At 43.7% G+C, this 27,201-nt stretch overlaps 1 protein-coding gene across 1 annotated transcript in view; it reads left to right on the plus strand.

Moving 5' to 3' along the window:
* Window positions 1-26,792, plus strand: part of SERPINF2 (serpin family F member 2) — a 33,624-nt gene extending 6,832 nt beyond the window's left edge. The window contains exons 3-8 of the mRNA XM_063956108.1: window positions 5,292-5,730; window positions 13,607-13,750; window positions 15,320-15,523; window positions 16,983-17,125; window positions 20,991-21,195; window positions 26,104-26,792. Of these exons, the coding sequence (XP_063812178.1) occupies window positions 5,292-5,730; window positions 13,607-13,750; window positions 15,320-15,523; window positions 16,983-17,125; window positions 20,991-21,195; window positions 26,104-26,429 (1,461 nt within the window). The 3' untranslated portion in view covers window positions 26,430-26,792. The remainder of the gene's footprint in view (window positions 1-5,291; window positions 5,731-13,606; window positions 13,751-15,319; window positions 15,524-16,982; window positions 17,126-20,990; window positions 21,196-26,103) is intronic.
* The last annotated feature ends 409 nt before the right edge of the window (window positions 26,793-27,201 follow it).

Here is a 27,201-nt window from a genome sequence, read left to right on the forward strand (position 1 = left end):
TCTAGACTTTAGTAAGGCTTTGACACTGTCCCACATCACAGACTGCTAAATAAACTCGAAAATTTGGGATTGGATACTAAGATTGTTGAATGGATAAGATCTTGGTTGCATGATAGAAAACAGAGAGTTGTAGTAAAAGGAGTACATTCACAGGAGGGAAATGTTACCAGTGGAGTACCCCAGTGATCTGTACTTGGACCAGTGCTTTTTATTATCTTTATTGGTGACATTCCAAATGGCATTAACAGGAAAGTATGCCTTTTTGCAGATGACATAAATGTATGCAACAGGGTAGACATACCAGGAGGGGTAAAACAAATGATTGAGGATCTAGGTAGACTAAATGACTGGTAAAGAGTATGGCAATTACAGTTTAATGCCAAAAAATGCAAAATCATGAACTTGGGTCTCAAAAATCCAAAGACTAAATATAGTATTAATGGCACTATACTGGAAACTACTGAGGAGCAAAGGGATCTAGGAGTCACTATTTCAGGTGACTTAAAGGCAGGTAAGCAATGTAACAAAGCAATGAGGGAGGCTAGTCGGATGCTTGGCTGCATTGGAGAGGTATCAGCAGCAGAAACAAAGAAGTAATAATGCCACTGTATAGGTCATTGCTACGGCCTCATCTAGAATACTGTGTTCAATTCTGGAGGCAATATCTTCAAAAGGATATTAATACATTAGAAACTGTACAAAGAAGGGCAACTAAAATGGTGCATGGCCTACATCACAAAACATACACAGAAAAACGAAAAAAAAAAAAAAAATTATCAAGGGTTTTAACAAAGTCCAGGAGAGAAACATTTTTCAAATGAAGAGAAGCAGTAGGACACGATGACATGCACTGAGACTGGAAGGAGGTAAGTTCAGGGGAAATTTTAGGAAAAATTACTTAACAGGGTAGCGGACAAGTGGAATAGCCTCGCATCAGTGGTGGTAGAGGCTAAGTAGTAGAGCAATTTAAACATGCATGGAATAGACATAAGGATATAATTACTAAGAAATAAGGCTCAAATAAGGTTTGAGATAAAAATATGGTAAAAATGTTTCTATCTTTCTATGAAGTTAAGACGGCACTGCATGTGATCCCAAAATTACAGTGAGTGTGTTATCGGCTTGAAACCTCACCGGCCATATAATACTTTTTCATGCAATGTGCCACTACAGTATAGTGGTTTGTACCCTGTAATTTTGTGGTTCTAGGTGTAATACACAGAAACCTTGCATTATATTGTTATCTAGAATATAACCTTTCTTTTCATGAATTACCATGCAATGTTTTGCAAGTTGGTATATACTTGCTGATGTCCTCTTTGCTGGAGGCAGATTGCAGAGGACAAAAGGGAGTATATATTTTGGTGAAGTCAGAAATTTAGGATGGGCAAGAGGCAATGAGAGCTTTGAAGTTTTAAATGAATTCTGGAGGAAAAATAGACAGTGGAGCAATTTGTAGAGTGGTTCAGCGCATGTGAAGCAGTGAGATGGAAAAAAACAACCTTGTTGTAACATTTATAATGGATTGCAGAGGGAGAGTGCTGTATAGAAGGAGATTGCAATAGTCACGGTAATGAAAGCATGGATCATTTTTGAGAATGTCCTAAATTTGAGAGGGCGTACTATGGCAATGTTTGAAAGGACTCCATAATGCTGCTCAAAGTCTGGATGTGTGGGTGGGTGGTTGGGTGGGGGGAAGGGGGTTATTGTAACATTGTATAAACACTAGAAGGGGGGCAGTGTGCACTACATACTGTATTTGATATGTTGGGTCATCTAAATGGAGGTGGCAGAGAGTTTGAAATATGGAATTTATAGACAAGTGTTTCCTTTGTATATATATATGGTCATAGAGGCCAGTGGAACATATTTGTTCCCTGAGAGGAGAGGCATAATGAAAGAAAAGCAGGTTAAGAACAGAGCCTTGAGTAACTACAAATACAGGGAATGGTTAATTTATCATAAGAGACCCTGAAGGGGTGGTCAGAAAGATACGGGATAAATCGTGAGAGAACATTTTTGTGACGTGTGTTGTGAAGAATAGGTTTGTCTACTGTATTGAAAGTAGTAAAGGCACTACCTATGGAGTATAGTGGGCAGAAGCCTGATGGCAAAGAGTTGAGTAGAGAGTCCATGGATAAATACTGGACGTACTGTTTTATCAGCTGCTCAAGTAGTTTGCAAGCAGTAGGGTGGTAGAGAGAGAACTTGAGGTAGGAGAGCTGAGCACATGTTTGAAAGTGCAAGTGGAGAGAGGTAGAACAGGTGATCGATGGAGTAGTTGGTTCTGGATGGGATTGAATGGACAGGTGGAGAGTAAAGAGGAGTGTGAAGACCTTCAAATATATCAAGGGTTTTAACAATGTACAGGAGGGAAACATTTTTCAAAAGAATAGGAGTATTAGGAGACGAGGGCATGCACTGAAACTGGAGGGAGGTAGATTCAAAGGAAATTTGAGGAAAAACTACTTCACAGAAAGTAGTGGATAAATGGAATAGTCTCTCCTCAGAGATGGTAGATACTAAGACAGTAGAGCAATTTAAACACGCTTGGGATAGGCATAGGAATATCCTTACAAAGCCCTAAGGAGCAAATAGGTTTGAAGTTAGTGAAAAGGAAAAAGAAAAAGGGTCAGTCTAGATGGGCCAAAAGGTTCTTATCTGCCATCAAATCCTATCTTTTATGTTTCTAAAGCATAGTCTTCTGTAACATAAGAGAAAGAATTGAGGGTGAATAGGTGAGCAGAGCAGAAGGTGGGTAAAGGGTGATGAATCCAGTGAGAAATTTCTTGAGAGATGGGTTTTGAGGTTTGCCTTTTGAAATAGGTGTAAAGTCATGAGAAGTAAGTGATGGAGGTGAGGATTGTGGACAGTGAAGAAACTTGACTGTGGCATATACTGTAGGCGTCTGTTGTTAGTCGACAAAGTGGACATTATGGATCCAAAGCTGGTTTGCTTGGCCATAGAGAAGTTGTTACAGTAAAATACAGTGCAGGGGATACATTTGTAAAGGAGGAAGTCTGTATTGGATTGATGTTTTTTACATTTCCACTCCACTGCATGGAAGCTCTTTACAGGTGAATGGTTTTGAGTTCTAGGGTGTTTGGTTTGTCAAATTATGGTTGGTGGCTGGAACTGCCACTTCTAGGTCTGTGGTAAGTTTGGTGTTGTAAAATTAGTTTGCAGCATTTGGGCTCTACAAGGCAGACATACTGTAGGAGGTAGTAGTGGTTCAAGTGAGGCAGGGAAGAGGATCAGTTCAGTTACATTTTAGCTGTTGTGTACATGGATTTGAGTGTAGTTGTGAATGCAGGAGGAAAAGTGTTGTAGGAGGAAAGAACATTGTGGTCAGAGAACAGAAATCCAGACTTTGAGAAGCTGCATATGCTAAAGAGATGAAAGTAGACATATGAGGTACAGGTATTGTCCAGAGTGACTGATGGGGATAATACCCACAGAGAGGAATCACAGCGGGAAGTAAACTTGAGGAGTGTAAAGATGGAAGTCCCAGTAGGGTTTTGGCTAGGGATATTAAAATCCTTTTCGAATAAAAGTGTGTAATTCAGTAGAAAGAAAGCCAGGAGGAGAAGTTGTCTTGCAATGGTGAGCTGGGCCTGGGGAGTGATAGATGGCAGGCGTTTGGAAGTTAAGCTAAGAGAAGAGATGTATTCATGGACTTTAAAGGAAAATAGGGAGAGTTCAGGGGGAGTCAGATAGAAGTTACAGCCAAGAAACAGTAAGAAACCTACTCCAACTTATTTCTGTTCACGTGGCTGAGAGTGTGGGTGAAAGAAAAACCCCATAGGAGGAAGCAGCCAGAAAAATGGATTTGAGTAATTGCAGAGCGGAATGAGAGAGGAATAGGTCAAAATTTGATGCAAGATCTGACATGCACAGCAGCTGAAAATGAGGACGGAATGGTAGAAGGTACATGTTGAATAAGAAATGTTGTGGTGCACGGAGGAACATGAATAGATAGTTGTTGTTATTGTGTGAGTTCTAGGTTTGGGAGAAATGACACCAGCTACTAGGCGGAGAAGGTGAATGGAAATATATATATGAGGGAGAATACTAGATAGTGTGGGCTAGGTAGTATTGAGGGTGCAGAGAGCAGAGCATTTGCAGTTTGAAACAAGGGAGATAATGGAGAAGGGATGAGTTCAGATGTTAGAGAGAAGAAAGGTGGAGATTACTAGGAAGGCAGCAACAAGAACATGTTATTTGGCAGATGAGAGTAGTTGAATGGTATAAAAGTTACTAAATCAGCCCGAACAAAGTGATGGCTAAGAAGGGGTGACAGAGGGAGTAAGTAAAAACCAAGACATATGTGCTTAGAGGAAAAGGATGTTGGTAAACTTTGGTAAGTAGCAGAAAATGAGAACATAGGAAGCGGTGCAAGGTAGGATATGTTGCGTGAGGTCACACATTGTACCAGAAATAAAAAGGTACCAAAATATTGTGATTAAGCTGTTTTAGGAAACATGGTTTGCAAACTGTTCAATAGATTGAGTCTAGGCCGTCTCCAAAGCTGGTGTATTACAGGAGAAGATGAGGTGTTGTCCTCCTGTAGCAGTGTATCAAGTATATTGTTATCTTACTCCTGCTTAACGCCTGAATAACTCCCAGCTAGGCTGTATAAATATACACTTTTAACAATAACTAAATGCACAGTACTCTCCCCTCCATGGTGTCATGTCACTTGGGGATTTCAATCAGTGGGGCAGATGTATTAAGCCTGGAGAAGAGATAAAGATGTGATAAAGCAGTGATAAGTGGAAGGTGTAAATACACCAGCCAGTCAGCTCCTAACTGTCATTTTGCAAATCCATAATGATTGGCTGGTGTGTTATCACCTTGCGCTCATCACTGATTTATCACTTCTTTATCCCTTCTCCAGGTTAATACATCTGCCCCAATGTTTGTTTTTTTAATACCGCTACGAAATGATTTAGCAATGCATGCACAGAAGTTAGCAGAGGTGCTGGCACGGTGTCTTTAATTATATTCTGCATGTGACAGAAACAGCTTTGAAAATTTGACCCCATATTTCCTAACAAATCACTGGAATCAATGCACTGCAGGCCCCAAGATAAGTAACTGGAGCAAAATAATGATGCAAATACTATACACAGAACAAATGAATATATTTGGTTCACACCAAAGTTTATATATACTGTATGGCTAAAACAGTATTGCTATAAAATATATCTGATATCCACTCTGGTTTCTTCGTTCACCTATTGATCAAATTGTGGTCAATTTATATAGATTATATTTTGTTGTTTATGCAGGAAGTGAACATGAAAGAGTTACGTGGCAGTGCGACACCTATTGATACAACTACATCCAGGACAACAACGCCCGCAAACAGCCCAGACTCTACCTCTGACAGTTGGTCAGATCTCCATCCTTGGGCAGTTTGGGCAACAGAGTTAGAGAAAACTACTAAATCTACTGCACCATTGATACAAAGTACTGAGACTGCCACAACAGTGACTCCTGAGACTAAAGCACACTCAACTGAAGAGTTCCAGGATGACAAAGACATGTCCTCTTCTTCAGAGAGTCACTGCGATGAAGACTTATCCCAAGCAGAAATGCAAGAATTGGCTACAGCAGTGATGGCATTTAGCAAGGACCTCCTGAAACAAGTCCACCTGGAATCCAACACCCCAAATGTAGTTGTGTCACCTTTGAGCATTGCTCTCGGGCTCTTACAATTGTCATTAGGTAAAGGGGCTTTAACTGAAGAGTTTTGCCATGTAGTAATGTACTTTATTCCACCTCTAGCAGAATATCTATAGGATAAATAAGATTTTACTCACCGGTAAATCTATTTCTCGTAGTCCGTAGTGGATGCTGGGAACTCCGTAAGGACCATGGGAATAGACGGGCTCCGCAGGAGACTGGGCACTCTAAAAGAAAGATTAGGTACTATCTGGTGTGCACTGGCTCCTCCCACTATGACCCTCCTCCAGACCTCAGTTAGGATACTGTGCCCGGAAGAGCTGACACAATAAGGAAGGATTTTGAATCCCGGGTAAGAATCATACCAGCCACACCAATCACACCGTATAACTCGTGATACTACACCCAGTTAACAGTATGAAATATAACTGAGCCTCTCAACAGATGGCTCAACAATAACCCTTAGTTAGGCAATAACTACATACAAGTATTGCAGACAATCCGCACTTGGGATGGGCGCTCAGCATCCACTACGGACTACGAGAAATAGATTTACCGGTGAGTAAAATCTTATTTTCTCTGACGTCCTAGTGGATGCTGGGAACTCCGTAAGGACCATGGGGATTATACCAAAGCTCCCAAACGGGCAGGAGAGTGCGGATGACTCTGCAGCACCGAATGAGAGAACTCAAGGTCCTCCTCAGCCAGGGTATCAATTTTGTAGAATTTAGCAAACGTGTTTGCCCCTGACCAAGTTGCAGCTCGGCAAAATTGTAACGCCGAGACCGCTCGGGCAGCCGCCCAAGATGAGCCCACTTTCCTCGTGGAATGGGCTTTTACTGATTTAGGATGCGGCAATCCAGCCACAGAATGCTCCAGCTGAATTGTGCTACAAATTCAGCGAGCAATAGTCTGCTTAGAAGCAGGAGCACCTATTTTGTTGGGTGCCTACAGGATAAAAAGCAAGTCAGTTTTCCTGACTCCAGCCGTCCTGGAAATATAAATTTTTAAGGCCCTGACTACGTCCAGTAACTTGGAATCTTTCAAGTCCCTAGTAGCCGCAGGCACTACAATAGGTTGATTCAAGTGAAAAGCTGATACCACCTTAGGGAGAAACTGGGGACGAGTCCTCAATTCTGCCCTATCCATATGGAAAATCAGATAAGGGCTTTTACATGACAAAGCCGCCAATTCTGACACACGCCTGGCCGAAGCCAAGGCCAATAACATGACCACTTTCCACGTGAGATATTTCAAATCCACAGTTTTAAGTGGCTCAAACCAATGTGATTTTAAGAAACTCAACACCACGTTGAGATCCCAAGGTGCCACAGGAGGCACAAAAGGGGGCTGAATATGTAGCACTCCCTTTACAAATGTCTGAACTCCAGGCAGTGAAGCCAGTTCTTTCTGGAAGAAAATCGACAGAGCCGAAATCTGGACCTTAATGGAACCCAATTTTAGGCCCATAGTCACCCCTGACTGTAGGAAGTGCAGAAAACGACCCAGCTGAAATTCCCCTGTTGGGGCCTTCCTGGCCTCACACCACGCAACATATTTTCGCCAAATACGGTGATAATGGTTTGCGGTTACTTCTTTCCTGGCTTTTATCAGCGTAGGAATGACTTCTTCCGGAATGTCCTTTTCCTTTAGGATCCGGAATTCAACCGCCATGCCGTCAAACGCAGCCACGGTAAGTCTTGGAACAGACAGGGCCCCTGCTGTAGCAGATCCTGTCTGAGCGGTAGAGGCCATGGGTCCTCTGATATCATTTCTTGAAGTTCTGGGTACCAAGCTCTTCTTGGCCCATCCGGAACCACGAGTATCGTTCTTACTCCTCGTTTTCTTATTATTCTCAGTACCTTTGGTATGAGAGGCAGAGGAGGGAATACATAAACCGACTGGTACACCCACGGTGTCACTAGAGCGTCCACAGCTATTGCCTGAGGGTCCCTTGACCTGGCGCAATATCTAGTTTTTTGTTTAGGCGGGACGCCATCATGTCCACCTGTGGCCTTTCCCAACGGTTTACCAACAGTTGGAAGACTTCTGGATGAAGTCCCCACTCTCCCGGGTGTAGGTCGTGTCTGCTGAGGAAGTCTGCTTCCCAGTCGTCCACTCCCGGAATGAACACTGCTGACAGTGCTAAGACGTGATTTTCCGCCCATCGGAGAATCCTTGTGGCTTCTGCCATCGCCATCCTGCTTCTTGTGCCGCCCTGTCGGTTTACATGGGCGACTGCCGTGATGTTGTCTGATTGGATCAGTACCGGCTGATTTTGAAGCAGAGGCCTTGCCAGACTTAGGGCATTGTAAATGGCCCTCAGTTCCAGAATATTTATGTGTAGGGACGACTCCTGACTTGACCAAAGTCCTTGGAAATTTCTTCCCTGTGTGACTGCCCCCCAGCCTCGAAGGCTGGCATCCGTGGTTACCAGGACCCAGTCCTGTATGCCGAATCTGCGGCCCTCTTGAAGATGAGCACTCTGCAGCCACCACAGTAGAGATACCCTGGTCCTTGGAGACAGGGTTATCAGCCGATGCATCTGAAGATGCGATCCCGACCACTTGTCCAAGAGGTCCCACTGAAAGGTTCTTGCATGGAACCTGCCGAATGGAATTTTGCTTCATAAGAAGCTACCATTTTTCCCAGGACTCGTGTGCAGTGATGCACCGATACCTGTTTTGGTTTCAGGAGGTCTCTGACTAGAGATGACAGCTCCTTGGCTTTCTCCTGCGGGAGAAACACTTTTTTCTGTTCTGTGTCTAGAATCATCCCCAGGAACAGTAGGCGTGTGGTAGGAACCAGCTGTGACTTTGGAATGTATAGAATCCATCCGTGCTGTTGTAGCACTTCCCGAGATAGTGCTACTCCGACCAACAACTGCTCCTTGGACCTCGCCTTTATAAGGAGATCGTCCAAGTACGGGATAATTAAAACTCCCTTTTTTCGAAGGAGTATCATCATTTCTGCCATTACCTTGGTAAAGACCCTCGGTGCCGTGGACAGTCCAAACGGCAGTGTTTTGAATTGGTAATGGCAATCCTGTACCACAAATCTGAGGTACTCCTGGTGAGGATGGTAAATGGGGACAAGTAGGTAAGCATCCTTGATGTCCAGGGATACCATGTAATCCCCCTCCTCCAGGCTTGCAATAACCGCCTTGAGCGATTCCATCTTGAACTTGAATTTTTTTATGTATGTGTTCAAGGACTTCAAATTTAAAATGGGTCTCACCGAACTGTCCGGTTTCGGTACCACAAACAGTGTGGAATAGTAACCCCGTCCTTGTTGAAGTTAGGGGCACCTTGACTATCACCTGCTGGGAATACAGCTTGTGAATTGCCTCTAGCACAGCCTCCCTGCCTGAGGGAGTTGTCGGCAAGGCAGATTTGAGGAAACGGCGGGGGGGAGACGCCTCGAATTCCAGCTTGTACCCCTGAGATACTACTTGAAGGATCAAGGGATCCACCTGTGAGCGAGCCCACTGATCGCTGAAATTTTTGAGGCGGCCCCCCACCGTACATGGCTACGCCTGTGGAGCCCCCGTGTCATGCGGTGGACTCAGAGGAAGCGGGGGAAGAATTTTGATTCTGGGAACTGGCTGACTGGTGCAGCTTTTTCCCTCTTCCCTCGTCTCTGTGCAGAAAGGAAGCGCCTTTGACCCGCTTGCTTTTCTGAAGCCGAAAGGACTGTACCTGATAATACAGTGCTTTCTTAGGCTGTGAGGAAACCTGAGGTAAAAAAATTTCTTCCCAGCTGTTGCTGTGGATACGAGGTCCCAGAGACCATCCCCAAACAATTCCTCACCCTTATAAGGCTCTATGTGCCTTTTAAAGTCAGCATCACCTGTCCAGTGTCGGGTCTCTAATACCCTCCTGACAGAATGGACATTGCATTAATTCTGGATGCCAGCCGGCAAAATATCCCTCTGTGCATCCCTCATATATAAGACGACGTCTTATGTTCGCAAAATAGTATCCCTGTTTGACAGGGTTACAGACCACGCTGCAGCAGCACTATCTGCAGGTCTGAGTCTAGTACCTGAGTGTGTAAATACAGACTTCAGGATAGCCTCCTGCTTTTTATCAGCAGGTACCTTCAAAGTGGCCGTATCCTAAGACGGCAGTGCCACCTTTTTTGACAAACGTGTGAGCGCCTTATCCACCCTAGGGGATATCTCCCAGCGTAACTTATCCTCTGGCGGGAAAGGGTACGCCATCAGTAACTTTTTAGAAATTACCAGTTTCTTATCGGGGGAACCCACGCTTTTTCACACTTCATTCACTCATTTGATGGGGGAACAAAACACTGCCTGCTTTTTCTCCCCAAACATAAAACCCTTTTTTAGTGGTACTTGGGTTAATGTCAGAAATGTGTAACACATTTTTTATTGCCGGGATCATGTAACGGATGTTCCTAGTGGATTGTGTATATGTCTCAACCTCGTCGACACTGGAGTCAGACTCCGTGTCGACATATGTGTCTGCCATCTGAGGGAGCGGGCGTTTTTGAGCCCCTGATGGCCTTTGAGACGCCTGGGCAGGAGCGGGCTGAGAAGCCGGCTGTCCCATAGCTGTTACGTCATCCAGCCTTTTATGTAAGGAGTTGACACTGTCGGTTTATACCTTCCACCTATCCATCCACTCTGGTGTCGGCCCCACAGGGGGCGACATCACATTTATCGGCATCTGCTCTGCCATCACATAATCCTCCTCATCAAACGTGTCGACACAGCCGTACCGACACACCGCACACACACACAGGGAATGCTCTGACTGAGGACAGGACCCCACACAGCCCTTTGGGGAGACAGAGAGAGAGTATGCCAGCACACACCAGAGCGCTATATAATTTTGGGATTAACACTATATTGAGTGAATTTTTCCCAATAGCTGCTTGTATATACAATATTGCGCCTAAATTTTGTGGCCCCCCCCTCTCTTTTTAACCCTTTGAGCCTGAAAACTACAGGGGAGAGCCTGGGGAGCTGTCTTCCAGCTGTACTGTGAAGAGAAAATGGCGCCAGTGTGCTGAGGGAGAAGCCCCGCCCCTTTTTCAACTGACTTTCTCCCGCTTTTTCTGGAATACTGGCAGGGGTAATTTTACATCTATATAGCCTCTAGGACTATATATGATGTAGATTTGCCAGCCATGGTGTCATATATTGCCCTCAGGGCGCCCCCCCCAGCGCCCTGCACCCTCAGTGACCGGAGTGTGAAGTGTGCATGAGGAGCAATGGCGCACAGCTGCAGTGCTGTGCGCTACCTTGGTGAAGACCGAAGTCTTCTGCCGCCGATTTTCCGGACCTCTTCTTGCTTCTGGCTCTGTACGGGGGACGGCGGCGCGGCTCCGGGAACGAACACCAAGGCCAGTTCCATGCGGTTGATCCCTCTGGAGCTAATGGTGTCCAGTAGCCTAAGAAGCCCAAGCTAGCTGCAAGCAGGTAGGTTCGCTTCTTCTCCCCTTAGTCCCTTGATGCAGTGAGCCTGTTGCCAGCAGGTCTCACTGTAAAATAAAAAACCTAAAATAAACTTTCTTTCTAGGAGCTCAGGAGAGCCCCTAGTGTGCATCCAACCTCGGCCGGGCACAAAAATCTAACTGAGGTCTGGAGGAGGGTCATAGTGGGAGGAGCCAGTGCACACCAGATAGTACCTAATCTTTCTTTTAGAGTGCCCAGTCACCTGCGGAGCCCGTCTATTCCCATGGTCCTTACGGAGTTCCCAGCATCCACTAGGACGTCAGAGAAATTATGATGAAAGCAAACAGTTATTTTGTGTTCTGCTTGTTTTAGTAAGAAAGTAACACAAATATAAGGTCATTTAAGAGCAGCTCAGAAACCATCCTGATAGATCATTATCTTACAGTTTTTATTGTATTTTCATCCGTATTGGAAACTGGTGCAGTCATTTTATTGTAGATCTGCAAGATTTTTCACTGGCTTAATTTTAAGCTTTATGAAGATGGATGAACACCAGATAGTAATGTATGCAAGTGTAATGATCAAGATTATGGGCTCTATGTACTAAGCCTTGGAGATAGATAAACTAGCTCCTACAATGTCATTTTTCAAGCAAAGCCTAGAACATGGCAGTTGAGCTGATTGGTTGCTGTTTTATCTCAGTTTACTTTATCTATCTCCAAGGCTTAGTACATAGACCCCATAGAGGTTGATGTATCAAGCAGTGAAAAGTGTGGAGGTTGACCATAGCAACCAATCAGCTTTGAGGTAGTACTTATCAAGTACATTCTAGAAAATAATAGGTAGTAGCTGATTTGGTTGCTATAGGGAACATCTACACTTCTACAATCACTGCTTGATACTTCATCCCATAGTTTCGGAGCAATTTACCAGTCTTAATGCAGGACAGCTACTGCAATAAACAATTGTCCACTGCAATAAACAATTGTCCTGGTGAATGGTAAGCCGACTCTTTCGCTGCAGCAAGAGATTACTCTTCTGGGTTCTTGCCTGGCTCACCAACTGGATCCCATTAGTCCATTCATGTACACAGTAAAAGCTGATGGAGAGATGTGATGGCATTTGTGTTCAGGGCCAAGTTCTGAAAAATAACGTTGGACTGATCAGCGGCAGGTAGCAACTTAGAGCAATTTTAAGTAGTTGACAGTATGTATTAGTGATAGTGTTTGCAAATCTGCCTGATGTTTTAGGAACCCTAGTTACTTTTTTTTTTTCAATTTGCAATAAGAGGTAGTCTTTACATTTTATGGTATATAGTACTAGCTGTTGTCCCCTGTGCTGTGCTGTGTTTCTTTGTTGTTGTTTTTTTTGTCTGTTTCTTTCCTCTGGTTTTTTTCTCCATCTATCTTCAGCGCTTCCCCCTCTTCTTCAACTCCTTTCTCTCCCACCTCTTTCTCCAACTCTTTTTCCCATATCTCTCCCCTCCCTCCTTGACACTTTCACCTTTTTCTCTTTCCTTTTTTTTTTACCTTTGTTTCCATTACTATCTATCTTGCTTCCCATGCCATTTTGTTTCTTGCTTCTCTTCTTTTTATTTTTTATTATTATTATTTTTTTTATGTCCGTAATTTCTTCTGTGTTGGCCCATCTTCAGTTCTTCCAGGGCTATTGTAATTATTTTCTGTTTGTTTAGGTGCAGGGTACACGGAGAGTGCTCAAAGTGTGTGGATGTTTTTTGTTTTTTTTAAAATAAGACTCTGCTGTAGGCACACTTTCGGCATACATGTGTGCAAACGAACTTGATGACTATTCTGGACATGGGCCCATGTGTCCACGCACCCTGCAGCCATCATAGATCTGCCACTGGATGTAATTTTTAAGGTGACCCAACACTTGAGAACTTGTGGTTGTATCTCTCCCTATACCCCTTTCAGACCTCCGTCAATAACTCGGGTTATTGCATATGAACGCGAGGCACAGTCTGAAAGGGGCCAGTTGAAATAACCTGGGTCGAGTGACCCGATATTTTAACCCGGGTAGTGAGCAGGGTTGTACACGTGTGAACGAGTAAACCGGTTTAATGCGTCGCCTGTTTACTTGGTGATCATCTCATTATTCTTATTATTATCCTTTATTTATATGGTGCCACAAGGGATCCGCAGCACCCATTACACAGTAGATAATCAAATGAGCAAACAAGAAAACAGCACTTTCAATTCAAGACAATGTAGGACATCATCTCCAAGCGCCACCGCTGCACACGTTGTCGGTGACGTCACCAACTCGGCAATAAGCCGTGTTGGGCTGACAGTCTGAAAGGGGTCTCGGCCAGGTGGCACACGGAAAAGAACCCTGTGTACAAATCCTGGGTGTGACATGGCCTAAATGGGTAGCCATCTCAGGAAAAGATTTATATAGTGTACATGTTTTATTTATCCAATCTTGTATAGAGTCTGGAATGTGAAATCTTAACTAATCCCTGTATATTCTATTCAGGTGCAGAGAATGAAACAGAAAGGAAGTTGCTGGAGACACTCCATGTGGGGTCATTGCCATGCCTACACGAGAAGCTGCATAAAGTCACAAAGCGGTTAATGCAGACTGCCCTAAGCGTAGCTGCTCGCATTTATGTAAGAAAAGGTGGGTCCAGTACATGGGGACAGAGTTCCCTTATGTTATAGAACTCTGCATTGCTTACAGTGACAGATCTTACATTCATAAAAATACTGACATCACAGAAGTTTCTCAAATAATCAAATACTGCTCTTCCTACATATATAGTGTATAGTGCATTACTGTGGGATGTCAGCCAAATGCAAGTTATTCACCCAGACTCCTACAGTAACGGCTCTGAGAAAAGGATTATTGGGGGTCATTCTGAGTTGATCGCTAGATAAAAATGTTTGCTGCGATTAAGTAAAAAACCGGCATTTCTGCGCATGCGGCGCAGTTTGCACGCGCAACGTACATTCACAACGGCCGATGTAGTTTCACACAAGTCTAGCGAAGCTTTTCAGTTGCAATGGCCGCCGCAGAGTGACATGAAATGGGCGTTTCTGGGTGTCAACTGACCGTTTTCAGGGAGTGTTCGAAAAAACGCAGGCGTGCCAGGAGAAATGCAGGCGTGCCAGGAAAACCGCAGGCGTGGCTGGGCGAACGCAGGGCGTGTTTGTGAAGTCAAATCCGGAACTGAATGGTCTGAAGTGATCGCAAGCGCTGAGTAGGTCTGAAGCTACTCAGAAACTGCTCAATATTTTTTTGTTGCCGCTGTGCGATCCTTTCATTCGCACTTCTGCTAAGCTAAGATACACTCCCAGAGGGCGGCGGCTTAGCGTTTGCACGGCTGCTAAAAACAGCTAGCGAGCAATCAACTCGGAATGACCCCCATTATTACTAGAGGAATGTATAGTTTTATGTTTATTTGTGAAGAATACTGAATATTAAGAGAAGACCTGTTATAATTTATTTTTATTTTTCAAAAACTTTGCCTTTTTAAGTTTACTTTTACATTATCTTGTATGTTTAGGAAATTGAAAAGGGATGGCGAGTGGTTATATGGAAACAATGCAAGTAACAAGTGAAGTTTATAGTTTTGCAGGATCAGCATTTTCTAAATCCTGAATATTCAGATTTGCTTGTATGCCCCATACAAGCAAATCTGAATATTCAGATATATTTGTGCGTGACCTAGATAGGTATATACTGTAGACTTGCAAATCTGAATATTATGCAATTTATGTTTGAGTTAAGCCCATACACACTAGACGAGAAAGTGAAAGATCTCGTTCAGAAGGGCCGATCTGAGCGAGATCTTTTACAATCTCGTCCAGTGTGTACACTCAATGTCGTTAACGATGCACACTCCCACGCATCGTTAATGACCCCCTCCCTCGTCTGAACATGTACAGACGAGGGAGGTCCTCGTTAACGACAGCCATGATGCAGTATGGCCGTCGTTCCCCTATCGGCGTCGGCAGGAACTCGGCTGCTGTGTATGGGGCTTTAGATTATCTAATATGTCATAATATGCAGATTATCCTTCCATTTCACATTATTTTGAGTACTATTCTTCATGCCTATAATTATTTTTTCTGGCACCCTCCATTGACTGAACATTATTTTTCGGAGTGCCCGCCCCTTTTTGCTGATATCATTATAAGAAATATGTAGTGTTGCAGTATTTATATTGCTGTTGTATTCAACCCATAGATTTTCATATTAAAAAAAACTTCAAAAAGAGGTCTGAGAAGCTGTATGGATCAAAACCTGTGAATCTTGGTCAAAATAAGAGGCACAATCTGGATTCCATAAACAAGTGGGTCAGTGACGCAACAAAGGGCAAAATCCCAAACTTTCTTTCCAACATCCCAGCAGACGTTGTGTTAATGCTCCTCAATGCTATACACTTCAAAGGTAACGTAAAGTTGCTGTCATCTGTTCATTATTTCCTCCATATTGTGTCTGTACAGATGTTTCTCGCCCTATATAGGGCCTAATTCAGACCTGACCGCAGCAGCAAAAATTTTCTCTATTGGGCAAAACCATGTGCACTGCAGGTGGGGCAGATATAACATGTGCAGAGAGAGTTAGATTTGGGTGGGGTGCGTTCAAACTGAAATCTAAATTGCAGTGTAAAAATAAAGCAGCCAGTATTTACTCTGCACAGAAACAATATAACCCAAACTCATCTAACTCTCTCTGCACATGTTATATCTGCCCCCCCCCCCCCAACAGTGCACATGGTTTTGCCCATTAGAGAAAGATTTTGTATAATATGATGTTCTCTGCAATCTTTGAACAGCCAGATGTACTAGAAGCAAAAGTGTGTACTGCCATTGCACCTACTGTATATTAGTGATGTATATGGGAGATCTGCTAAACATAATAAATCAATATACTACAAAATTTCACATTTAGAACACATGTGTAGATCACTGATTTCATACAGCTAGTGTTTAGGACAGGATCGGTAAGCGATCCCGGCGGAAAGGGATGCCGGGGGATCACAATACCTATGCCGGCATCCTGATAATCAGGCTCCCAACAGAGGTGATGTAAGTATTCAAACTCGCCTCCCTTACCACAGCCTAACCCTTACCTCCCCCTAAGTGCCTAAACCTAACCCCTCCCCGCAGCCGAACTGTAACCCTTCCAGGTATACTAACCTTCAGGATTCCAGTGTCGGGATCCTGACCTGTTCTTGATTCCGGCATCTGTGTTCTGATGGGTGTCAGGATTCTGGAGTCGGCATTTCGGATGGATCTCGAACGTATAGGACATAGGTTCTCAAACTCGGTCCTCAGGACCCCACACTGTGCATGTTTTGCAGGTAACCCAGCAGGTGCACAGGTGTATTAATTACTCACTGACACATTTTAAAAGTTCCACATGTGGAACTAATTTCACTTGTGATTCTGTGAGGAGACCTGCAAAACATGCACTGTGTTGGGGTCCTGAGGACCGAGTTTGAGAACCTGTGGGATAGGACATAGGAAGAGCAAAACTGTACATTGAAGCTATGATATGTGTAGTCATATTGTCTCTCAGCACAGTGGTGTATCTACTGTATAATGCGTGCACAGTGTACAGTACCACACCACACACCCTGTTGTTGCCCGCGCCTTTGTTATGTTGACCTCTTTGGAAATATGGCATTGGCCTCATATTTCTAAAGTCATCTACGGACCATGAAATGGGCATGCACAATGCGCTGCATGGACAAGTATGTGACACACAGTACGGGCCTGGTGTCCATTTTCAGAATGTCTCTTTCATACTGTATTTCTATTGCCAGTGCTTCTATACAATCTTTGGTCAAGCATTTCATGATTCCCTATGATTGCATAATGAGCTCCTCATTGTGTGCGTGCAGGTGTTTGGAAGAATAAGTTTGATCCGTCTAAGACTAGCCAAGATATTTTCTATGTAAATGAGAATGAGACTGTGTTGGTGGATATGATGTATGCATCCAAGTATCCCCTGAGCTATTTTGTGCTGGAGAAGCTGGATAGTCAGGTGAGTGGAGACCGCTGGCTGTGTTATAGTGAAAGAGGTCATTTACCTGTGAAATGGAAGAAGAAGAAATTAATGTGTTTTGAACTTTATATTTAAAAAAAGTATAATCTATAAAGTGCTATGTGTTTTGTGATAAGTATGTGTACAGTATGGGGATATATTTACTAAGGTGTGAGTTTTTAGAAGGGGAATGTTGGCCATAGCAACCAATCAGATTCTACTTATTTATCTAGCACTTTCTAGAAGATAATAGCTAGACTGTGATTGGTTGCTATGGGTAAACTCTCCACTTCTAAAGACATGCACTTCATTAAATATACCCTAGTTGTGTATTTTGTGTGGTCTTCAGTTTGCCGGCTGTCAGGATCCCGGCGCACAGTATACCGGCGCCGGAATCCCGACAGCCGGCATACCGACACTTCTTCTCCCTCTTGGGGGGAGAATAGATAGTGTGGAGCGCTTAGCGCGCCACCATGCCAGCAGCGCGGCGAGCCCGCAAGGGGCTCATTTGCACTTGCCCAGCTGTCGGTATGCCGGCGGTCGGGATTCTGGCGCCGGTATGCTGGTCGCCGGGAGCCCGGCCGCCGGCACACCCTACTATACCCTTGTATTTTGTATGCCTACTTTCCTAAATCTTAGAGTCTCCCACATGCCCCTTGCTGCCACCCGCTTCATAGTGGCTTGATGCCCCGATTCACTCTGCATCATGTCGTAGTGCCAACCACCAACCCCTTCCCCTCCGCCCCATCCATCCTGGCTGCCTCCTCATGTGCACTGGATGATCAAACATAGACTTTCAGTGTAATCCATGTGCTGCCGTTTAAATTATTGTCCTGAAACGCACTAATTGCACCGCCTATTTAAACCTGCAAATTGGATATTAGCGAAAGTGCTGCGAAGCCTGCGATATGTCCAGCTGTGCTTTGTATATCAACTCATTGTCTTGCTGTGGTACAATGCCAGAGGAATTGCTATGTTTTCCCCCCTTCTTATGCTATGTATTCCCCCTTCATGTTGCTACTTGGCAATGCATTGTACCGCAACACATTCCTAGTGTACGTGAGTACACCTGGCCAATAAAGCTGATTCTGATTCTGATTCTGAATAGTGGATCATATAAAGACCTCACCAAAGACCCATTTTTCCATTGTTTCCACAAGAGGGCAGCACTTTATCATTGTAGAGAAGCATCAGGTCAGAGTAACATGAAGTACTTCTGATTTATGCCTGCAATGAGAATACCTCCTCCCATCTAGTGTCATTATGCAGCATTTACCCTGTGACCTCAGAATTGTTAGGAAGGGAGTTGATGAATGTAAATTATGCTATAGCTGCAACAAACTCCTTTCTTGACGGCCAATGGCATAGGAGGACATCATGCCCATATCCTAAATCTATGATGCATGTAACATGGTCACAATAACGCCAGCCCCGTATTGTGATTAGTATGGGCAATCCTGCAACAATGGTGAATATTTAGGTCTGTAAAGAGAAGTAAAACAATTTGCAGTAATAAAAAGCAAATAAAAATAGCTGAATCCTGAAATAATGCCATTAAACCAACTAAATATAGGTTTTCAGAAATACATAGTCTGGGAAGTCATAGGGGAATGATTACACCATTCTAATAGTGTACAATTGACTTTATACATGATGAAATGTTGAAAGTAAACTCTTTAGTGGGGCACTGATGTAGTGTTAAAATGTTACATTTATTATTAGGTTAAAAATGTAAGCAAAATAAGACGAAATGTGGACTTTTACTATCAAACACTAAAAATGATCATTTATGGTGTATAGGGTCAGTTTTTTCGGTGTTAAAAAATAAAATAAAACTACCGTATATACTCGAGTATAAGTCGACCCGAATATAAGCCGAGGCACCTAATTTTACCACAAAACCCTGGGAAAACTTATTGACTCGAGTATAAGCCTAGGGTGGGAAATGCAGCTCTACCCGTACACAGACCTCATAGTGCCAGATATGCCTCACAGTGCCAGATATGCCCCACAGTGCCAGATGTGCCAGATATGCCCCACAGTGCCAGATATGCCCCACAGTGCCAGATGTGCCAGATATGGCCCACAGTGCCAGATGTGCCAGATATGCCCCACAGTGCCAGATATGCCCCACAGTGCCAGGTGTGCCAGATATGCCCCACAGTGCCAGGTGTGCCAGATATGCCCCACAGTGCCAGGTGTGCCAGATATGCCCCACAGTGCTAGATACTTACCCTCCATCGCTCCCGCGCTGTCTTCTGAAGGAGGGACACGGAGAGCGCAGCGCACGGCTCTCCTGTGTCCCTCCTGCATCTCCGGCGGCAGCGGCGTGTGTTAAAGGAAGTGCCAGTTCGTGCACTTCCTTTACCACTCAGACGCCGCTGCCGCTGAAAAAAAAAAGTGCTGAAAAAGTCGGCTTATACTCGAGTATATACGGGTAATTTTCTAATAATAACTGACATAAAGGTATAGGTCATAGTTTAAATTTGAGACAAATCCACAGCCTAGTTATGAAATAAAGGAAAATGTACTTTCAATGTTTTCTAACCAAATATATATCAGGATAAACTGTGGATCTTGTAACTTTGTAATTTTGTAAAGTTTAACAAAAGGCAAATCATTTCATTTTTAATATATCCGTTTATCACAGAAAATCATATGATATGTTAGGTCTTATCTCTGCACCACTGGTCTTGCTTAACACATGGGGCCAGATGTAATGCACTGCAAGGCGACCGGAGCTCTGAGATTCTGGCCAAACTCGTACTTTTTTTTATTTTAAAGCGGCAATCATTTACAATACCAAAAAAATAAATCTGGTTTTGCCTTGTAAATGATTGCTGCTTTAAAAAAAAGTAAGAGTTTGGCCAGAATCTCGGAGCTCCGGCCGCCTTGCTGTGCATTACATCCATCCCTTGATTTTATTTATTTGTTTACAGTTTCTTATATAAGTGGTCATTCCGAGTTGATCGCAGCCAGCAACTTTTTGCTGCTGCTGCGATCAATAGTCCACGCCTATGGGGGAGTGAATTTTAGCTTAGCAGGGCTGCGATCGCTTGTGTAGCCCTGCTAAGCTAAAAAAAATTCAAGCAAAACCTGTGCGATGGATCCAGCGATGATGGGCCTGGCTTTGACGTCACACCTCCGCCCTCCGTTGTCCTGGACACGCCTGCGTTTTACTCACCACTCCCCAAAAATGGCTCCAAACGGTCTGGATCCGCCCATCCATGCCTCCTTCCTTTCAATCTTCTTAGCGGTCGCTTCCGTCGGTAGCCGCAACGTAACCCGGTGACCCCTGTCACTGGGCAACATCACGCACGCGCACTGCGCCCGCCGCGCATTCCGCACCTGTTCGCACCGCAGCAAAAAAACGCTGCGTGCGAACGGGTGGGAATGACCCCCATAGTGCAGCAAATTCCATTGCACTTTACAGTTGGAACTTATCCTAACTGATACCTATTTGATTCAAGTCCGGTGCTGGTATATCCCTTGACACCTTTCTCCTTCTTTGCTGACAGCTTCTTACGGCTATACGGTCTATATACGGTCATCTTCAAAAGAAACGCTGATTGCACAGTGTAAATATATACACAGAAACTTGTAGCTTGTGTTCTGTAACTTTTATTTCTCATCCATAAAATAAATGTGTGTAATTGTAATGCATTTCCATAGCAAATAAGAGGGGATATTCAATTGTTTGAAAAGTCAGTTGGGTGTCTGTTTTTTCCTATATAACAGACATTAAACAACAGACACCCAACTGACTTTTCACCATTTGAATTCCCACTAAAGAGGTAAAAATTAAGGTGACAGCTCACTATTACATGTGTACTGGATACATAACCTATTGTTTCCTCCTATGAAGGTGGCCAGGTTGCCTTTTAAAGGAAACACGAGTTTTGTTGTAGTGATGCCAATGCAGATGAATTGGAACCTCTCTAAGATTCTGGACAATCTAAATAAGACTGAACTTTATAGTCGATTACATAAGGTGAAGCCAACAAGCTTAAGAGTTCCGAAGTTAAATCTTAACTTTAAACTGGAACTTAGCCACGTCCTGAGCATCCTTGGTAAGAACAATCATTATTATATATGTAACATGTGTACCCCTGAAAATCTGTTCCACTTTTTCTTTACAGATGTGACATGAATTGGGCCATTTTTGCATGCTGGTGCTGGGATAGTTCTTCTGCAAAATGTCATTGAAAATGTATAGCATTGTGTCTCAGGTCAGAAAGGGGTGGTCTTCAGTTTGCTGCCTGTTGGGATACCGGTGCACAGTATACCGGTGCTGGAATCCCGACACCCGGCATACCGACACCTTTTCTCCCACTTGGGGGTCCACGCTGGCCCAGCTGTCGGTATGCCGTCGGCTGAGATTCCGGCACTGGTATGCTGGACACCGGGAGTCCGGCCGCCGGCATACCATACTACACCCGTCAGAAAGCTCTGTAGGCTGTTTGCCAGGGTCTAATGCTGTAGACTTCCCTCCCATATGGACGCTTCATACATTTACCCCATAGTTACAAATCCGACGCATCTTTTCTTTGAACGTATATTTGAACATCCAGCAATTCATGTGCTAGCATAGAGAGAACAGTAAATGGGTATCTAGGTAGATCCCCAGGAAAATTACAGCATAAGTGAAGATCAAATCTGACTTTGAGTTGTATGCCTTGAACCTGAGACTTGAAAGAGGGGATAATGTTAAATATCTGTATTTTTCCAGGATTTTGATACCTGGATGCAATAAAAACACCTACGTAGATGATGCAGCCATCTGCTGTTTTAAATCTTAACTTTGCTTTTATTACCCATATAAAGGCCTATGGAGGAATGGAGTGGCCAATTGCTATGGCTCTTAGTTGAAAGAGGCGCTATCTATGGCTGAACCTCAGATGCCTGTGTTTTGGATGAATAGAGATAGATCTAATGAAGGGTCCCTATCCTATCTTTAAATAACAGCAGTCCCTTGTTAGTAAGTAAGGCTTGTCTGGCAGGCCTACCATTCGGAACCTCTTTTGCTTTAGATGATGTTTTAAGGACTTTACGTTGAAGTACATTCTGAAACCACCATCCTGCATCCTGAGAGGGAAAAGGTGGCTAATGAGCCTTTTGGTATATAGCTCTTACTAGAGCTATTCTACTTTATTGAATCACTAGCATGTGGACCTTGTCTAACAGTTGGCTCCAGCTCTGGAGGAACTGAGGACAGATGCTAGTGGTGAATTGGATGGGTGATGATGATGATGGTGGTGGTCTTGTGTGGGGTTTTTTTTTGGTAACCATTATTAGTAAAGTACTTTTTTTGTACTACACACGAGAGGCCACAGGCTTTTTCTTTGCCTCCTCAGTGGTTGGGTAGGTTAAGAATATTTTCAAAGAGGTTTAAACCATCTGGTATTTTTAAGGTTCACAGAGATCAGATAGCCTGTCACTATGGGCCTAATTCAGACCTGATCGCATGCAGGCTATTTTTTGCACTGCAGCGATCAGGTAGTCGCCGCCTACAGGGGAGGGGGTAATCGCTGTGCAGAGGTACGAAGGCTTGTTCAGAGAGCTGAACAAACTAAAGTTTGTGCAGTCTCTGCACAGCTCAGGACTTACTCAGCCGCTGCGATGATCCTGGACGGAGTTCACGTCAGGAACCCTCCCTGGAAACAGCCGGGCACGCCTGCATTTTCCTTGACACTCCCTGAAAACGGTGAGTTGACACCCCCAGACGGCCTCTTCCTGTCAATCTTCTTGCGTTCGCCACTGCAAATGCTTTCTTCTTACAATCCGTCTCTGCCCAGCGATGACCGTCGCGCCTGCACATTGCGGCCCACACGCATGCTCTGTTCAGACCCGATCGCACGGCTGCAAATAAAAGGCAGCGTGCGATCAAGGCTGAATACCCCCATGTTATTAGAGCACGCATATTGCTCACATAAATACCAGGTGTTTGGCTTCAAATTTACTATGCCATCAGTACTACCTGTTGTTTATATTTATACTGTGTTACACTGATTTACATGCAAACCAGGGTAGCTGCTGCCAGTGAGATTTTTCTGTATAACTGGGACAGAGTGGAAGCAGCATAGAATGGGATTTGGTTAAGATACCAGCTGTTGGGATATCGGCAGCCAGAATACCAACGCCGGAATCCTGACAGGGATTGCAGATGCCAGAAACCCGATAGGGTCAGGAGACCGACTAGATAATTTTATAGCTATATACCAATGTCAAAGTTCCTATTGTACAACCCCTAAAGAGAAATACCTCACCAATGAGATGCAGATTTCATCTGGTGTGCCCTCCCAATACATTCTCTCTCTCTCTCTCTCTCTCTCTGTCTCTCTGTCTCTCTCTGTCTCTCTCTCTCTCTCTATATATATATATATATATATATATATACATACAGCGGGTAAAATAAGTATTGAACACATCAACAGTTTTCTCAGTACATATATTTGTATTGGGACTATTGTAATGAAATTTTCACCAAATGTCAGCAATAACCCATGCAATCCACAAATGCAAAGAAATCAAACCATAGATTCCATAAATTAATTTGTGTAATAGTGAGAAATGACACAGGGAAAAAGTATAGAACACATGAAGAAAGGGAGGTGCAAAAAGATATGGAAAGCCAAGACACCAGTTAAAATTTATTGTATTCACAGCCCGGTTTGGGGAGAGATGTGTGCTGAGTGAACCGCTCAGCACACATCTCTCCCCCCGCTCAGCACAGCGCGATGTGTGCTGAGCGTGTGGGGGGATAAAGGGGGGCCGCTCATTTCACCCAGCGGGTGAAATGAGCGACCTGCTAGATTGAGCCTGCGTGCAGGCCTATCTAGCACCAGCGATAACAATGCGCGGGGCTGCGCCTCGCTATCGCTGTGGGGGTACACACGGAGAGATCATGCTTAAAATCTAAGCAATCTAGTCAGATTGCTTAGATTTTAAGCAGCAATCGCTCCGTTAGTACCCCCTTATCAGTGATTAGAAAGCAATCCTGCTCCTTGTCAGTGCTAATTAATACAAGCTGGTTCAGTCCCAACTATTGGCCTATAAAATGGTGTCTCATTACCAAGGTGTCAAACAAGAAACATTGCATGATGGGTAAAAGCAAAGAGCTCTCTCAAGACCTTCGCGACCTTATTGTTGCAAAACATACTGATGTCATTGGTTACAGTAGGATTTCTAAACTTCTGAATGTTCCAATGAGCACTGTTTGGGGCATAATCCAAAAGTGTAAAGAACATAATTTCACCATAAACTGGTCACGACCAGGTGCTCCTCACAAATTTCTGACAGAGGAGTGAAATGAATTATTAGAAGAGCTGTCCAAGAGCCAAGGACCACTTTGGAGAGCTTCAGAAAGACCTGGAATTAGCAGGCTCAATTGTTTCACAGAAAACAATAAGTAAAGCACTCAACCACCATGGCTTGTATGCATGCTCACCACGCAAGACTCCATTGCTGATGAAAAAGCATGTTGAAGCTCGTTTAAAGTTTTCTGTACAATATTTGGACAAGCCTTTGAAATACTGGGAGAATATAGTCTGTTCAGATGCCATAATACACCCCATATTTGGCACATCACCCCAAAAACACCATACCAACAGTGAAGTTTGGAGGTGGGAACATCATGGTGTGGGGCTGTTGCATACGGTACTGGCATACTTCATATAACTGAAGAAAAGATGAATGGAAAAATGTACTGAAAAATCTGCTGCCATCTAACAGGATGTGGAAGATGAAACGAGGGTGCACATTTCAGCAAGACAATGATCCCAAACACACAGCCAAGGGCACTCTCAATTGGTTTCAGAGATAAAAAATAAAGCTGCTAGAATGGCCCAGCCAATCGCCAGACTTGAATACAATTGAAAATCTATGGAAAGAACTAAAGATCAGAGTTCATAGAAGAACGGAACCTTCAAGATTTGAAGACTGTTTGTGTGGAAGAATGGGCCAAAATCACACCTGAGCAATGCATGTGACTAGTTTCTCCTACAGGAGGAGGCTTGAAGCTGTCATCACCAACAAAGGCTTTTGTACGAAGTATTAAATAAACTTCAGTAAGCGTGTTAAATAATTTTTCCCTGTGTCATTTCACATTATTACACATAACTCAAATTAAGGACATCTATTGTTTGATGACCTTGCATGGGTTGTTGCTAGGGAGGCCAATGGTGGCCTTTTTTTCAATCCCGGGTATCAGGATTAAAAAATACTCAATCCTGGGATCAAATCCCCCCCCCTTCCTGGAACAGTTGAGCCCACAGAACTACTGACCATCCTCTGTGAGTGTGGGCGGGTTCACTTGCTGCAGGCAGTGAGTGGTGAGGTACGGTCCATGTTATTACAATAGCACCAGTACAAATATAGTTACTGAGAAAAATATTAATGTGTTCAATACTTATTTTACCCGCTTTGTGCATGTATATATAATCTATATGTATGTATAATTCAAGTGAACTGTCTGGAACCCGATCCCTTTTGCACAGAACTGTATGTATGTGTATATATATATATATTTATATATATATATATATGAGATGCCGTTAAAATGCCGGCTGTCGGGATCCCAACATTCAGGAGGCCTGATAGACGAAATCCTGACGGCCGCCTGGTATACCCACGCCGAGTCCACACCACCAACCGAGTGGGAATTGAACCTGTGGCGAGCAAAGTGAGCCACGCGGGCCCGAAGCCTGGCAAGAGCAGCATGCCCACGAGAGGACTCTCTTCCGGCAGACGGGATACCGCTGTCGTAATACTGTCAGCCAGCATTCTGTCTGTCAGTAAATCATACTGGATATTTTATATATATATATACATATGTATGGGATGCGGTCAGGCTACCAGCAGCGGAAGGGAGTTAGGCTGCAAAAGGGGTGGTTTTGGGGTAGGGTTTAAATACTGGAGGGATGTACAAATTTTGTATTTTAACACCATGTATCCTATGGTAACTTTTGCTTGTTTTGTAGGACTTGGCCAGTTGTTCACTAGTCCAAATTTAAAGGGGATCTCAGATGAGGCCTTGTTTGTGTCCAGTGTTGAACACCAGTCCACATTGGAACTCAATGAGGAGGGAGTTGAAGCTGCTGCAGCCACATCTGTCGTCACGTCCCGCTCGTTCTCTACTTTTAGCATCAACCGCCCGTTCTTATTCTTCCTAAATGATGATATCACAGGATTACCTCTTTTCCTGGGGTATGTTCGTGAGCCCATTCCTGTCTCTCCGCAGCAAAAAAAGGAACCGCCTTTCACCCTGGATTACAAGCTCCTCTCAGAAAGTATCATACCAAAATAGGATATGTTAGCTCTTAAGAGGTAACGCATTCACCCCATGTAGGCCGTTTGGTATGACCCATGGAATGGTCTAAATTTGGAAGGACTGAAATGCCGGTGATGGTCTGTATTGAGTCATTTGTGTGTTCCCATATGCCATTTGATGAAGAACCACACTTCTCACCGTACAGGACTTTGTTAAATCCTTTTATGAAGATGCATTGTTTGTGTTTTAGTCTACATAAATGTTTGCAGTATCCCTTAAGATGAGGCACACAATTTCCCTTTGGAAATACTGATATTTATCCTTTTGTGTATGACCAGCTGGCGTCCATGTTTACCTGGTTTAATAAAACTTTAAACGTTATATTTTTATTCACCTAAACCTGGCAATGCTTTTTACAGGAACATTTGGTGTTGTAAACATGTCCAGTTGGCTATATAAAGTCACACGTGCTTGAGCCTACTTTTTTTTTTTTTATACCAAGTAGAAGCTTATGCCCTTTGAAGGTGGTTTTGGCTGGTGTCACACCTGTATATTGCAAGCCACTAAATTCTGTGTGATCTGCTTTTTGCCTTAACACTAAATGATTCCAAAACTTCTAACTATGCTGCTACATTATATGTTGTGCTCTCACATAACATATGTATGACATACCCTCCAACTGTACCTTTTTGGCAGGTACAGTACATTTTTTTTATGGTCTGTACCGATTTTTAGCTCTCCAAACTTCCATTGAAATTATAAAAAAAAGTTACCTGTGGCCACACACCCTTTTCAAATTTGTACCGAT

The sequence above is a fragment of the Pseudophryne corroboree genome, chromosome 2 (genome assembly GCF_028390025.1).
Source record: "Pseudophryne corroboree isolate aPseCor3 chromosome 2, aPseCor3.hap2, whole genome shotgun sequence".
Lineage (NCBI taxonomy): Eukaryota > Metazoa > Chordata > Amphibia > Anura > Myobatrachidae > Pseudophryne > Pseudophryne corroboree.